This window comes from Daphnia carinata, chromosome 3, assembly GCF_022539665.2.
Source record: "Daphnia carinata strain CSIRO-1 chromosome 3, CSIRO_AGI_Dcar_HiC_V3, whole genome shotgun sequence".
NCBI lineage: Eukaryota > Metazoa > Arthropoda > Branchiopoda > Diplostraca > Daphniidae > Daphnia > Daphnia carinata.
In genome coordinates this window covers 5,308,681-5,322,659 of record NC_081333.1, presented here as the reverse complement: position 1 = coordinate 5,322,659, position 13,979 = coordinate 5,308,681, and the positions used below count along the sequence as shown (strand labels likewise).

Sequence of the window (13,979 nt, the reverse complement as noted above, 5' to 3'; positions counted from 1 at the left end):
ATATTGGGTTTTTCCGAATTTAATTAGATTTTCTGACTGTCCCTACGTGACTCATGGTGAAGCATTATTAACCAAATTGAACTCCGAAAAACGCTTGATAACACTGTTTCAGCCACAACTGGAACAGTATAAAAGGGATAGTAAACCAATATGTAAAGTGCGGTTGCCGTATAGGCAGAAGAAGACGGTATGGTAGGTCTGGTGCACACGAAATCTAGTTGGGCATTAAGAACAACATCTCTCAACTTCAAAAGAGTAGTTGGCTTGTTTCCCGAAAACGAGTCCTTTGGCTACGAGTTTAGGCATTGGCTAGCTCAGTATCCTACGCCTTGATATTTCAGATCCTTATCTATAGACGCCTTTGATATAGACTAGCAACGTGAATTTAGCTAAATGTCTTACCTTGGTGGTTTTCGCTAATGGAATATGATGTGCGGCCGCCCATCGTACGATATCGCTCAGGTCGTTTGAAGTGCACTTCTAACATCAGAGTCATGGAAAGATGGTTCCTGGCTTGAAACAACCCAGGGAAAGGAGACTCACTATTGTAATATGATGACAACCTTTTTTCTCGGGTTGGGAATCGGCGAGAAAATGTCACGTATCATTTACATCCTCAATTAAGTGTAGCCAAGTTACCGGTGGACGCCATTAAAGTAAGCTTTCTGCTAAAGACTCGTATGCCTTTCTAATCAGTAATGACCGTCGCAAAGCGAATTGTTAACATGGCCGGTGAACGACTGATAAGATTGCGCAAAGTATGAAGTGTTCGGTGCTGTCACACTGTAACAACTATAGCATATAGCAGGACGATGTTGTGGCAGCACCGAACGCTTCCATCGTTGTTGTCATTTCCAAACTCGCTTGTCGGTGTCATTACTCGTGACAACAATATAAGTGTTTTTATAAGTCTATATATGTATCTTATGTATTTACATTATCTTCTTTATTTTTCCATAGGTACAACATTGGACCTGAAAATGTCTCTCAAAAGGAAAAAGGTAAAACTCTATTAATTTTCTCGCGTTTTTGTTTTTTAAAATAGGCTAAATTGGATTTAGATACCAAGCAATAACAATCTGCTCCAGATAATGAAGCTGAAACCACTCCAGTGCTTGAAGAGGTTGCTGGTATGCATAGTTTTATAATTTAACTAACTACAAGGCCATCTGAATGAAGACTACCAAAGAAATAAATGCCTAATACACATTATTCTTTCACAGGTGGAGTGGCCAGGCAATGGTCTATTTCTAGAGCCAGCTATTAATCATATGATTCAAGACCAATAGAAATTATTTCACAAAATGTTGTTCACATAAATTTCTCTGAACTTAAATTCTGGGGCTATGATTCCAATGTCCTGCTAATGGCACGTAATGATGGCCATTCTGGTAGGTATTAGTTGAAAGTGTATTAACTTTTCTCGTTATTGTCCACAGACCATTTTACTTATCTCTAGTGAAACTATCGGTTGATGGTGAAAAATTGAACTCTGAACCTTACATAATTGGTGGATCCCTTGATGGCCGATATCAATTTTTTTTAGCTTCATTTCATTGGGGATGTGATGCAAACGGAAGTGAGCATACTATAGACGGATCGAAATTTGCGTGAGAAATGCATATTGTTCACCAGAATCAGGTTTTTTACTCCCTCCAAGAGGCAAAGAGCCATCGTAATGGATAAGCTGCCGTAAATATAATGCTAAAGGTAAGCACATTCACTTAGGGAGCTCTCCAACGATTAAATTTCAGTTCTCTAGCCAATGCGAAAGATATAGACAAATGCTGGTTCAATTTATTGGTTGAATTATTTTTTTTAATGTTAATAATTTGTTAGGTTCAAGAAACTGGGAATGCACGCATTCATTATCAATTTGTAGCGAACTACTCCACACTGCTGTTGTTGGATGTTGTATCTCTGATGGCTGGAGAGTCAACGGGTGGACCGATGGGTTCGGCATCTTCTGGATACTACACCACTCCAGCGTCCTACTACACAACCAAGGCTCCTGAGTACTACACAATGAAGAAGGCCAAGTATTACACGACCACATAGGCTGCCCCAGCTACTGCACCGAAACACCTCAAGTACTACACGTCCAAAATCCGGAACACTACACCACCACCTATACTGCTCCAATGTACTGCACCGTAGCCTCCAAGTACTACTGGACTCCAAGTTATTACGAAAAGGCTCCAGTTTGTTACACGACAACATGCGCTACTCCAAACTACTTCCCCGATGCTCCCAAATACTACACAACGAAGGCAACCGGAATATTGCACAACCACTTACGCTACACTGAGCTACTACGCTGAAGCCCAGAAGCCCTACGCTGCCCCAAGTTACTACACCACGGCCGTTCTTTCATACTACGTGTAACCCTACGTCTTACTACACAGAAGCTGCTAAATACTACACAACTTAAGCTCCGGAGAACTACACCATGAAAGCTGAGCCACTACCACTATTTACGCCGCCCCTGTTTACTACACTGAGCTTCGCAAGTACTATTCGGCCCAATCTACTACCAAAGTAAAGGCGCACGATATCACACTGCAAAGTCGCCCGAATATACACCATTACGTATTCTGCTGCTAGCTACTACAATGATGTTCCAAAGTATTATTCTGCCCCGAACTACTACATTGAAGCAGCAGCGAAATACTATTAGTTAGCCATGCATTTTAAAGAGCTGAATGGTGATAGATAATGTCAGTTTTTAATGCGCATATTTGTTGTCTCATGAATCATATTTATTCGTTTATCGCAGTCGTTCCCAAATTAAAACATGAATTCAAACGAAATGGTACATACAACAACATGCCCACGTTAACCATTCGCGATTCAGTTTCTTTTCCCTTGCGACGAAATTTACTTATTATACAAAAAAACGTTAACTAAGCCGATAGTAATATGTAGAGTTGAAGAATGGCTAGAAAGCAGCAATTATTGTGATTTGTTGGGTCTACAAGCAAGTGAAAAAGTGACGTTTTTTTTTTTTTTTTTAACCCAAATGACGGATGAAGTGTCAATATTTTTTCGGACGCAATACATACCGTATAACGCTATATCAACACATGTTAATGATAAAACCTTGCTTTAATCTTAACCAGAATCCATTTGTTTCTTCCGTACTACTTAAAAATCAGTTCGTGAACAGGCTCATTGTAGAAAGTAGGAACAACGTGTGTACAAGCAGACGATAAGATACAGGTAAGAGGTACGAAATGTTATTACAGAAATAACGCCTGGCGTATCTCTTCCCTACATCTAGCAAATTGGCTGAAGGTTCAGTAATGTTCAGCAATTTTTAAAATAAAACACCAGATTTGATTAACACATCGATTTTTTCTGAGATTACACCGATTTTTATTCTTTTACCAAAATGGTGTGGCTAGGAAAATGTAGCAGGCCACGAGATATGCGATATCAAGGCGTCACATGATAGAATCCGGTGACGCCCTCTGAGTGTTCTAGGTAACCACCAGAAATCAAGCCTTAAATTTATATGACAAGTATAATCTAGCCCAGAAGGGTGGCCAGCTCACGGTGTCGACGTCACTCGTGAGGGGGGTCTAGGCGAGTCGCATGTCTTCCCTTGTCCCTAGAACTGAGACATAAGCCCGAATTAGCGAAGCCATCTCGACGGTGGGAAGGTGGCGAGGCAACCAAACGAGTTGAAAAACGATCCACATGCAAGAGCCATTTGAAATGCACATGTTAATTAAATGTTTTATTCGTTTGCCTGTGTTTAAGCAAATAAATGTTTTATGCAAACAAAAAAGTTCTTACTCGTATTTTATATGATCTGCGATTCTTACGTTTGTGAAGACTTGACAATTGTAGGGCATACGGTAGAAAATAGGCTAGATTGGGCATATTCGGAAAATGCAGTTTTGCGTATGCCAAAAAGGTTGGTGTAGTACTGCGAGCCTTTGTTTGGTTAAAGTTTGGGTTTTAAAGTTTTTCAACCTCAGTGACGTTGAAAATTGCTGTTGAATTCTTGAATTACCCATAAATACGAAACACAATTCTTTGTGACGGCTGCCAATGATGAGCGAAACGGTCACACCATTTTGCTGAAATCGTTTCCGGTCAGCAGAAATGCCATCAAAACAGGTGACTGCATCTTTGGCTACGTATTGTCACAGCCGACCTACATCTGTCTTTGATATTAACCAACGGCTATCGAAAAATCCGTTCGCCTCTTTTCTTTAATAGTAGTAGTGATATCACCCAACGACAGCATGAAGCAAGTATGAATTTCATACTCGTACATTAACCATCCCTGATAAGGACACGTAAAAGAAATCTCCATACTCCTTTGAAATTGAACTAGGATTCATACGGAGACTCGGCTCTGCACGATGCAATCGGCAAAGAGAATGCGGATATTATAGAAGCTTTAGCTTCGTCATCAGCTGTCGATTGTACACTGAGGAACACGCGAGGTTTCAATGTTCAATGTCATCACGCCGCTCTGAAAGGGAATTATTTGTAAGTATGGAACAATGTAACGAAATTTGTTTAATACCAACGTTAAACATCTTGTGGTGTTTTTTACGCGCTGCGAAGCACATTTTGATGCGTAGGGCTAAATCAACAATAGGGGTGGCTAGAGAGGCCCATTTAAATCAATTTTCAGTCGCGATGAGTAAGGTAAGTCAAGGCAGGTCCACTATTGTAGACGCAGCGCCGAAAATGGTCCACGAAAATCATCGGCACGTGCACACTTATGACCAACAATTATTAAACAGAATATTTTGGCCGAGAGCCACAACCAGCAGGGTAAAACTATTGAAACACTGAGTTCCATAAAGCATTTGACTGAAAAATCTGGTATGTGCTATAATAATGCAGATGTCTCACGATAGTTGTTGTTGCGAAAAAATTCCACACGCTAAGCCTTATCCGACGCAGCGCGAAGATGGTTTCTTCATTGATGGACGAGAGTTGCCGAAAGAAGAACTGAAATCTCTATGCCCAGTAAAATGTCGTCCAGCAAATACCGCGTCTGAATGGAGCTTCTGCTGAAAATACACAAAGAAGAATGGTGGATGTCTCCTAAAGTTTTATAAGTCATCGGCCAATGTTAATGGAAAAAATAATCAATTGCGATGTATCGCTTGAAAATCACGCAACTCGTCATTCGTGAAAGATACGGATATTTCGAGTACAAGCCCCGCCTCGATGCGACGTTTTTACGGCAATCTGAGCTGCGCTACAGTGTCTTTCATAGGGGCTTTATTCATAGGTTTTCATCAGGTGTATAATTTTCATTCATTAATCCGTATTTTGCGACATGCTCCTGTGCACTCCCTATTGAATCACAATACGAAATAATTGTAGCAACGTCTGGTAAACACAAATTTCCCACGTATGTGAATTGTGCTGCGAAATGCCATTTCGTTAGACCCTAAGGGTGTAGACCCATTTATTTAGCTCTTTAAAGAAAAAAAAACAAAAAAAAACAAAAAAACAAAACAAAGGAACACCTATTCCTTTCCTATGCCTGGATACGCCCCCTCTCTTCAGACTTATTTTAGCTCTTACAGAGTAAGGATGTCGGCACCTGGAAATTACAGAGATAGGCATAGAAACGATTGGTTTGATCCACGTGCCGTAAATTTTTCAAATAGGGAGCAGGAAAGAGAATTTTTAAAACACTCTCGTTATCGTGATCGCCAAAGTTACTACGATTCACGTTATCAAGAAAGGGAAAGGTCCCCCCCCCCACGTCCAACGCCGAGTGGTTTTTATCGCGACCGTCTCTACCTCGCCCCAATCTACGATCGTTACGACCAAGATTATGGCAGTCAGACCAACCTATGGGCAGACCTGCCGTAATCGCGATTGAAAATTAATCGCGATTGCGATTTCGATTAAAATTTAAATCGGCGATCAAATTATTTTAAAATAATCGAAATCGGCGATTTCGATTAAAATTTTTAATTTAATCGGGCGATTATTTTTCCGATTATTTAGCGACAGCTGTGAACGGTAGATGAGACTATATGAAAGTCTTACTCATAGCTTTGTTACTTTTCTAGCAGACGCTTTTTTGAAATGTTCACTTGTTTCAATTTTTTAATTTAAACAATGGCAAGTTATTTTCTTACTGCTAGATGGCGCTAAAAAATAATCGGAAAAACAAATCGCTAAGAAATTTAATCGCCGATCAAATTTTTTCAACAGACGAATGATCGCCGATCATTTTTTTTGCGATTATCGACGGCTACCGATAATCGCTCAAGAAATAATCGGACGGCAAGTCTGCCTATGGGTATGACGTGCGGAATTTTTACACACGTAAGGCCGGGCGAGGGTTTTGGAGTGATACGGCGAATTATAATTCCTGCCGTGACAGTTTTTGTGCGGAATATAATCGTGTGGAGGATAGGCAATATAGGATGAGGACAGCGAGCGTGAGCCAAGTCGTGAGAGTTTTGACTGTGGCAATAGACACAGAACCGACGAGCAAGAGGAAGACTATGGACCACCGCAAGAAGAGGATGAGGTGGAAGAAATAGTGATAGACGACCACGAAGATCAGGATCGTCTGCAAGGATTCTTTAAGCGGCCATGGCGCCCAGCAAATCGAAGGCCAGAGAGTTTGGCAGGGCAGCAAGCGGCCAGGTCGCCAGCCGTACCCAGCTCACCGAGGCCGGGTTCATCAAAGGAGCGTACCCCAGAGCCCCGTAGTCTAAGGTCGAATGGTAGTAAAGAACCTGTACCGTTGGTAGTGCCACAAGAGGTCACCGAAGCTCTTTCCAGCTGGTTGACGAAAGGAGTACCAACTGACGAATCTAAAGCAATTTCAAAGAGGATTCCGCTTGATTTTGTGGACAAAGAATTTTCGTTAAGACCACCCAAACTCGACGGCTACATGTATAGACGGTCAAAGGATAAAGGGAAGTTAACAGCAGTCAATGCGGCGGAGGAGTCGCTGGTCACGACGCAACTCAAGATCATGGATATTGGCCCGCCACTTATAGACCTCTATACCCGCATTCTTTCCCTCAGTGATGGAGAATCGGAAAGAAAAGCCCAGGATTTGGTAAAGGATGCACTACAGCAGTGGTCTCGCGCCTATCACCACGTTACCCGGCAGAGAAGGCGATCGGTGGTTGCCTTAGTGGAACCCGGTTTTGACTTTCTTGCAGCTGACCCGGAAGCGTTTGCACCCGGAAAGGAGGCTCGAGAGCTTCTTTTTACGGGAAAGTTCCTGGAGTCGATGCTTAAAGAAGCATCGCAGGACGCAACATTGGCTAAAATCTCAAAGACCAAGACAAGTTTCAGGTCCAGAGGAAATGGGTCAATGGACCATTCTCAATCAGCATTGAAGCACCCTTTCGTTTTGCGCCCGAGGAAGACGAGGGAGCAGCCACCGCAACGAGTTGGAGGGGAAAGAGGACGACCGACTGGGGCTAGTTCCTGGTTACGGGGAGGCCAAAGGTACGTTTTTAATCCCCAATCTATTATTTGTTCTAAACGTCGGGCGGAAGAGCAAGTGGGTGCTAGGTTGATAGCTTTTGCGGATCGTTGGACGGTGGTAACGGACGATCAATGGATCCTCGATAGTTTATCGCATGGCGTTAAACTCGATTTCAGCATTTCACCTACTCATCGCACAATTCCTGTCCCTGTTGTAATGCCCAAAGAGATGGAGACAGTTTGTGACAGAGAAGTGAGGGATCTTGTCAGAAAGCGGGCTATTAGAGAAATAACTGACGGGTCTGAAGGGTTCGTTTGTTCTTTATTTGTGATTCCCAAAAAATCGGGTGGGTTTAGGCCTATCATTAATCTGAAGCCCTTAAATCAATTTATTCGGTACGAACACTTCAAGATGGAAAATCTAGAATCGGCTCGTTTTCTTTTACGAAAAGGGGATTGGATGGTTAAACTAGATTTAAAAGACGCCTACCTGACGGTGCCGGTTTGTGCTGCCCACCAAAAGTTTTTGCGGTTCCAGTGGAAGGGGCGTTTATTCCAATTTGCCTGTCTGGCCTTTGGTCTGGCTTCCGCGCCAAGGATTTTTACAAAAATTCTCAACGTTGTCATGGGTTTTTTGAGAAAAAAGGCCGTAAGACTGATAATCTATTTGGATGACATCTTAATTTTGAATGTGTCTGAAGAAAGCACATTAGGGGATCTTAACGTAACCATCCAGTTGCTAAAACATCTGGGTTTTTTAATAAATTTGGAAAAATCCGTGTTGGTCCCTACGCAAGTCCTAGAATATCTGGGGCTAGTAATCGACTCGGTTCGATTGTCCTTCGCCTTGCCAAACATCAAAGTAAAAGCAGTTAAGAAGATGTGTGAAGCGGCGCTTGCGGCGGAATCAATTTCTTTGCGAAAGATTGCGTCTATCATGGGCAACTTTACCTGGGCGATCCAGCGATTCCATACGCTCAGGCGCATTACCGTAGATTGCAATGGTTCTACATCAAACAAGCGCAATCGGCCAATTTCAATTTAAAGACTAGATGCTCACTTTCAAATGCTTAGGAAAGATCAGGCGGGAAAAATCTGTAGTGGTTTTTGTTTGTCCAGTTTGGATAGGCCAGCCGTGGTTCCCGTTGGGTGCATTGGTGTATGGGGAGGCGTTCGAATCCCTTCTCAATTGTTATAGCGGACATCTTGGAATTTTTAACAAATTTGCATGCGTCGGGTAAATCGTATAGTTCTATTAATCTTCATAGGTCGATGTTGTCGAGCACTCTTAAGCCAGCGGAGGGCGTGCTCATAGGCGAGCGGCCGGAAGTAGTAAGATTGTTCAAAGGTTGTTACAATCGAAATCCGCCTCGTCCGAGATACAATGCAACATGGGATCCTAATCAAGTCCTCACCTTTGTTTCTTCGTTAGGAGAAAACGATTCGTTACCTCTATACCTGTTAGCGTACAAAATGGTAACGTTGATTGCGCTAGCGACGCTCATGCGAGTCTCAGAAATTGCGGCAATTGAATACAGTTCGTTAGTATTCGCTTCAAATAGCGTAAAATTCGCGTTGGGGCGCCGAGGAAAGCTCAGAGAAGCGGTCCATAGCAAACATTCCCTTTAACAGCTTTTCCAGATCCAAAGGTATGTCCGGTTAGGACGTTGGAGTCATACAAGAAGCGCACTAGTAGTTTTCGAGCGGAACACAACAGTGATAGGCTGGTTATAGCAGTCATTGCTCCGCACAAACCAGTGTCACCCAACACGGTGAGTCGATGGATAAGATCCGTCCTAAAGGAAGCCTGGATCAATACGAAGGTATTTGGGGCACATTCAACTAGAAGCGCGGCAGCTTCTATGGCGTCAAACAACGGATTGTCAATGGATGCAATTTTAAAAGCGGGAAGCTCGTCTCACGAATCGACGTTTTGAAGATTACAACCGATCGGCGGAGGCAACGGTTGAATCATCAGTCTTCGGACAAACTCACATTTAAACAAATCTACAAAGTCACCCTTAGGGTCTAACGAAATGGCATTTCGCAGCACAATTGTTAATTACCAGAGGGATCGTGTAACGATCCCGAAAGGTAATTGTAATTGTGCTAGAAATAAATGAAGAGACGACCCTAAGGGTCTGTCTCCCACCCAAACCCACCCTGGCTTCATTTATGGAGAATTATTGTGTGGTTTGATATCCGTCAGCCTTTTGTATTTTCATTATATTTTGGTTTCTGATAGAGTAAACCAAGCCAGAAAGCCCAGAGGTTTCAGCGGAGGCAGTAGTCATAACTGGAATCAGTCCATCGAACGTCCAGCAAATCAGCTTCATGGCTAAGAAAACCCCTGGCGAGATGGCAGCTATAGAAGAACTGCAATTTTTTGTTGTGTCTTTTCTTAACGAGTTGATCTTTGAATGGCACTACTGTTGTTACCCTTTTTCATGACCGTTACGGACAGAGTTTTTTTCCCCTGTCATAATTACGTCAGGTTTTTTCTCTGGTCCATCTCTGATTTCATAATCATTGTTTCGTTTAGTTGTTTATGTTGTTAAAGTTGTTACAAGCCCTGGTGAAATAAGTCTGAAGAGAGGGGGCGTATCCAGGCATTAGGAAAGGAATAGGTGTTCCTTTGTTTTTTTTTGTTTTTTTTGTTTTTTTTCTTTAAAGAGCTAAATAAATGGGTCTACACCCTTAGGGTCGTCTCTTCCTTTATTTCTAGCACAATTACAATTACCTTTCGGGATCGTTACACGATCCCTCTGGTAATTAACAAATAAAATCTCCAGGTCCACTAAAAATATCGCCCAGTAATACTACATCCGAGGGGACCTGACGCAGAACGCACACAGGATCCATAGTAGACGACTGTTGCCTTCTTTGAAATTTCTTGTTCAATTTTTACAATGTTCGAATGTAGGCTATCCAGGTTTCTTTTGGTCAATAGCAATTTATGGCGTATGGTCGGCAATTATTTTATGCTGTGCATTACAGTATATAACTGTGCATTAGAAAAATTCGTACGTATATATATTTGTAACGTGTCATTCATTTTCCTCCATCCCTACCACCAGCCACGAGTACCGAGAGGAAAAAGCAAAACGAACGCAAAAAGCAGAGCAGGAGGCAGCAAGACCAAGCCACGCTGCCTCTTGCATGTCATTCTGGAACATGGCGGAGAAGATGGAACTTTGAGCGGATAGGACAGCGACGTGAGCCCCTATCGTCTCAGATCCGAGATCCTACTGGACATCACAGTAGCTCTGATTGGTGAATGCATCGCTGAAATGCCTTAATGCTGTTTTTTCGCCTCGGCTGGTCGTCTGAAAGCCCATCCACAAACGGAATGCCAATCCGCATCCCGTCCGTGGCCAAACGGTCATAGCACGATAAGGTAACGAACGTTGGTCCAGTGAAGTGTTGACTGGAAATCGTTCGGTCTCCAAACACCAAGTGCTTATTCAGGTAAAATTTGATTCTGCCCACCTAAAAAAAATTCAAGTGAATCGTAAGTTAATTTGTTTTTTCTTTTTTTGTTAGTGAATGTCTTACCTCCGTAACTGATCCAAATGGATTGCGGTAAATCTCTTCATTTCTCTTCTCGTGGGGTAGCTGTGGCATCGGTGTCCCGATTCATCTTCTCCGATGCTGAATAATTTAGCCGTTTCGTGACTTGATTTATGAACAAATTCTCGTGACGCTTCCACAATAACGTTGTACTTCTTTTTGATCTAGGTGGCCGCGATGCTGTACGAGCTCGGCCGACGGTCGCGTAATTTAAACGCGTTGGCGTAACAACGGAAATCACGAACGCTCTCTGCCATCCGCCATTGGCAACAGCAGAGACCCGGCCGCACTTGTTCAACTGTCACCGGCTGCGAGACTTGCGATCCCATTTGAATGGAATTTACGATTGTTTTTTTGTTTTGTTTATTGACCGTCTTTTCTTTGGTGGTTTCTTCAAGTCATGAAGCCTCGATTCAAACTGATACGTTTCCACTGCGGATGTGCTTCAACACGGCGTCTATCGAACGCTTGAAATGGCGATGATAGTACAACGGACAATATGGCAACGTCACTTTGCTTTTCAATGTTGATTGTTGAAAAACGCAAATTTATGGATGTCAACGATCGTCGTGAGAACGTTGATGAAACGGTTGGCTGTAGAACACGATATCACAAGCGAAACAAGTCGGACGAGGGGCGAAATACGTGAGATCGGACACTACTAAAAAATAGCGACATCCCAAGTTTCTTTTTTTTTCTTTTTTTTACATAGGTGTAGAGCAGTTTAACAGTCAAGTCACAAAGAAAAACTTAGAACAGCTAAGAATAAAGGATCAAATTTTATCAAACTTCATACATGTTTGCCAAGTGACATAAACGAATTTTTTTAGTTAATAAAAACAAATCGTTATTGAGCCAGTTTGATGAACCTGTTCCTTTAGTCTTCAGTTACTTATTTTTTAATTTTATGTTTCAATTTAAAACTAACGCGCCTTCTTTTCTTCTTATAAAATTTTTTCCGCACGAAGTATCATAGTTTGTTTCCTACAAATTTGAAGTCGAAACCGAAACAGAGAAGCATTTTGTCAACAGCGTCGATGCGGATTGAGAATCGGATGAACAGAAAATAAAAATGTTTTCAGACAACCATTTTCCTTTAGTTGGAAGCTCACTGAGATTTATCTGCCTGTGAAATATATTTATACGGTCTATGGAATAGTGAAAATGGAAAAAAAAGAAAAAAAGCCGTACAACAATAGTTTCGAGCAGGGATGAGAAAATTTAATTTTTAAATTGGCATCTGTTTTAATGTGTGTGTTTTTTTCATATAAAATTGAAGCGAGTCTGGTTAAAAAAAAAAAGACAGGTAGAATAAACTATCGATTCGGGCATCGATCACTTTGCGACACGAGCGAAGTAAGTGAAATTTTTCATCGGATTGGATTAAACGTGAAGTGGGGAGAGATTTTAACGAACGAGGTAATCTAAACGATACTACGGATGACAACGAACTATTTACAATTTTAATTTTTGCGCGAAACGAAAAAAGTTGTGGAGGTGGATGCAAGCTAAAAAAAATTTCCTATTAATGACTTTGTGTCAAACGACTGGTTGACGAATGATGGCCATTAGACGGCCCCATAAGTCTTAAGTGCAGGATTTCGGCCATGGTTTGGAAAGACGAATGATTTAACTTTACAAATTCAAATAGAATAGAATAATAATAAAAAAGGTTCTTACTTTTGAATAGACTCCAGAAATTCATTGATCTGCATCGGACCCGTTGGTATAAGGTAAAAAGCCGTTCTTGCCGTTTGAATTATCGTTAGAAAGTCGTCGTAATCGGTAGGATTGAGGTGATACAACTTGTGGTTAATGCACTGGATGTACCTACATGAAAGAGGAAACACATCATGTAACGCTAGAAAGCATTAAATCCTGTAAAGGTAAGTTACATTTGGTGACGCTTTTGAATAAGTGGCATCAAGACTCGCGAACGCAAGTGTTGCATATACGGATGGGTGGTGATGATCGAGTGTGGGCGAAAAAATGGGCTGCCTCTACAGTAATCTCGAGAAGTACAAATAGTTCGCCGTCACGACGCAGAACTGCTGGAGGCAATCCGTTTCCTATTGAACATACCGTCATTAACGTCTTGTATTTTTAGCAAATAAATTTTTCAATGAAATATCATTACCAAGTTTCTTGGCGACAGAGAGAAGCCATTTGACATCTTCATCGTAGGGCGGATTACGCGAATAGCGAGCCTGCGAACGGTCATCATGAGCTTGTTGCAAAATGTCCAAATGCTAACGCTTAGCCCTTAAGCGTTTTGTCTTCCTGTTAGCCGTGGGCTAGTTTTTATCCCTGTTTTCCTAACCCCCTGTTTTAATCCCCTGTTTTTTTGAGTGAATGTAAAGAGTTCGGGCAGATTGTGACGAGACGCTTTGCGAGACGAACGATGAACGTCGTGAGGCAAGGCCTAACTACAGAAATTTCAACGTGTTCGTTGTTTTGCGTTTGTTTTAAGACCTTTCCGCAACATTTGGTGGCAGCGGCGAGATCGCAACTGAGGTAATAATTCCAGTGTCCTGTCTTGCGAGGCCGTGGTTTTTTTTATTAGCGTTCTACGAGTTCGTCACGAGGCCACATCGATGGTTTCGTGAGTCTTGCGTGTGTTCCTTCGGAAATCAACGTGGAAGTCGTTCGGTGTCAGTCGTGAAATTCGCTGCAGGTTCGTTTTACCCGTTTCATCTGGTTGCTACGCAATCGATTCGCGTAACATGGAGAGCACGCGGTTTTCCCTCGTTTTAGTCCCGCGGCATTGTCGTAGGAAGGTATACCTTGCATTGCGTGGTCGCTTGAGTCGAATCACCCCAAATCTCTGCCATCCGATACTAAAGTGATCGCTGGCTTTGCGGAAACGAACAAACGAACAAAAAAAAAAAAAAAAAAAAAAAAAACTGAACATAGGGGAGGCCGGGGCTACGCCGGTCAGGGGTTATGCCGGTCAATCAACTAAAAAAAAA

The 13,979-nt window shown here is 42.1% G+C and overlaps 1 protein-coding gene across 1 annotated transcript; it reads left to right on the top strand.

Annotated features, from left to right (window-relative positions):
- The first annotated feature begins 1,701 nt into the window (after window positions 1–1,701).
- Window positions 1,702–8,514, top strand: LOC130693089 (uncharacterized). Its single transcript, XM_057516215.1, is given in 4 exon segments — window positions 1,702–1,710; window positions 1,840–2,039; window positions 6,469–8,396; window positions 8,399–8,514. Coding segments are annotated over 4 exon segments (2,253 nt in total).
- The last annotated feature ends 5,465 nt before the right edge of the window (window positions 8,515–13,979 follow it).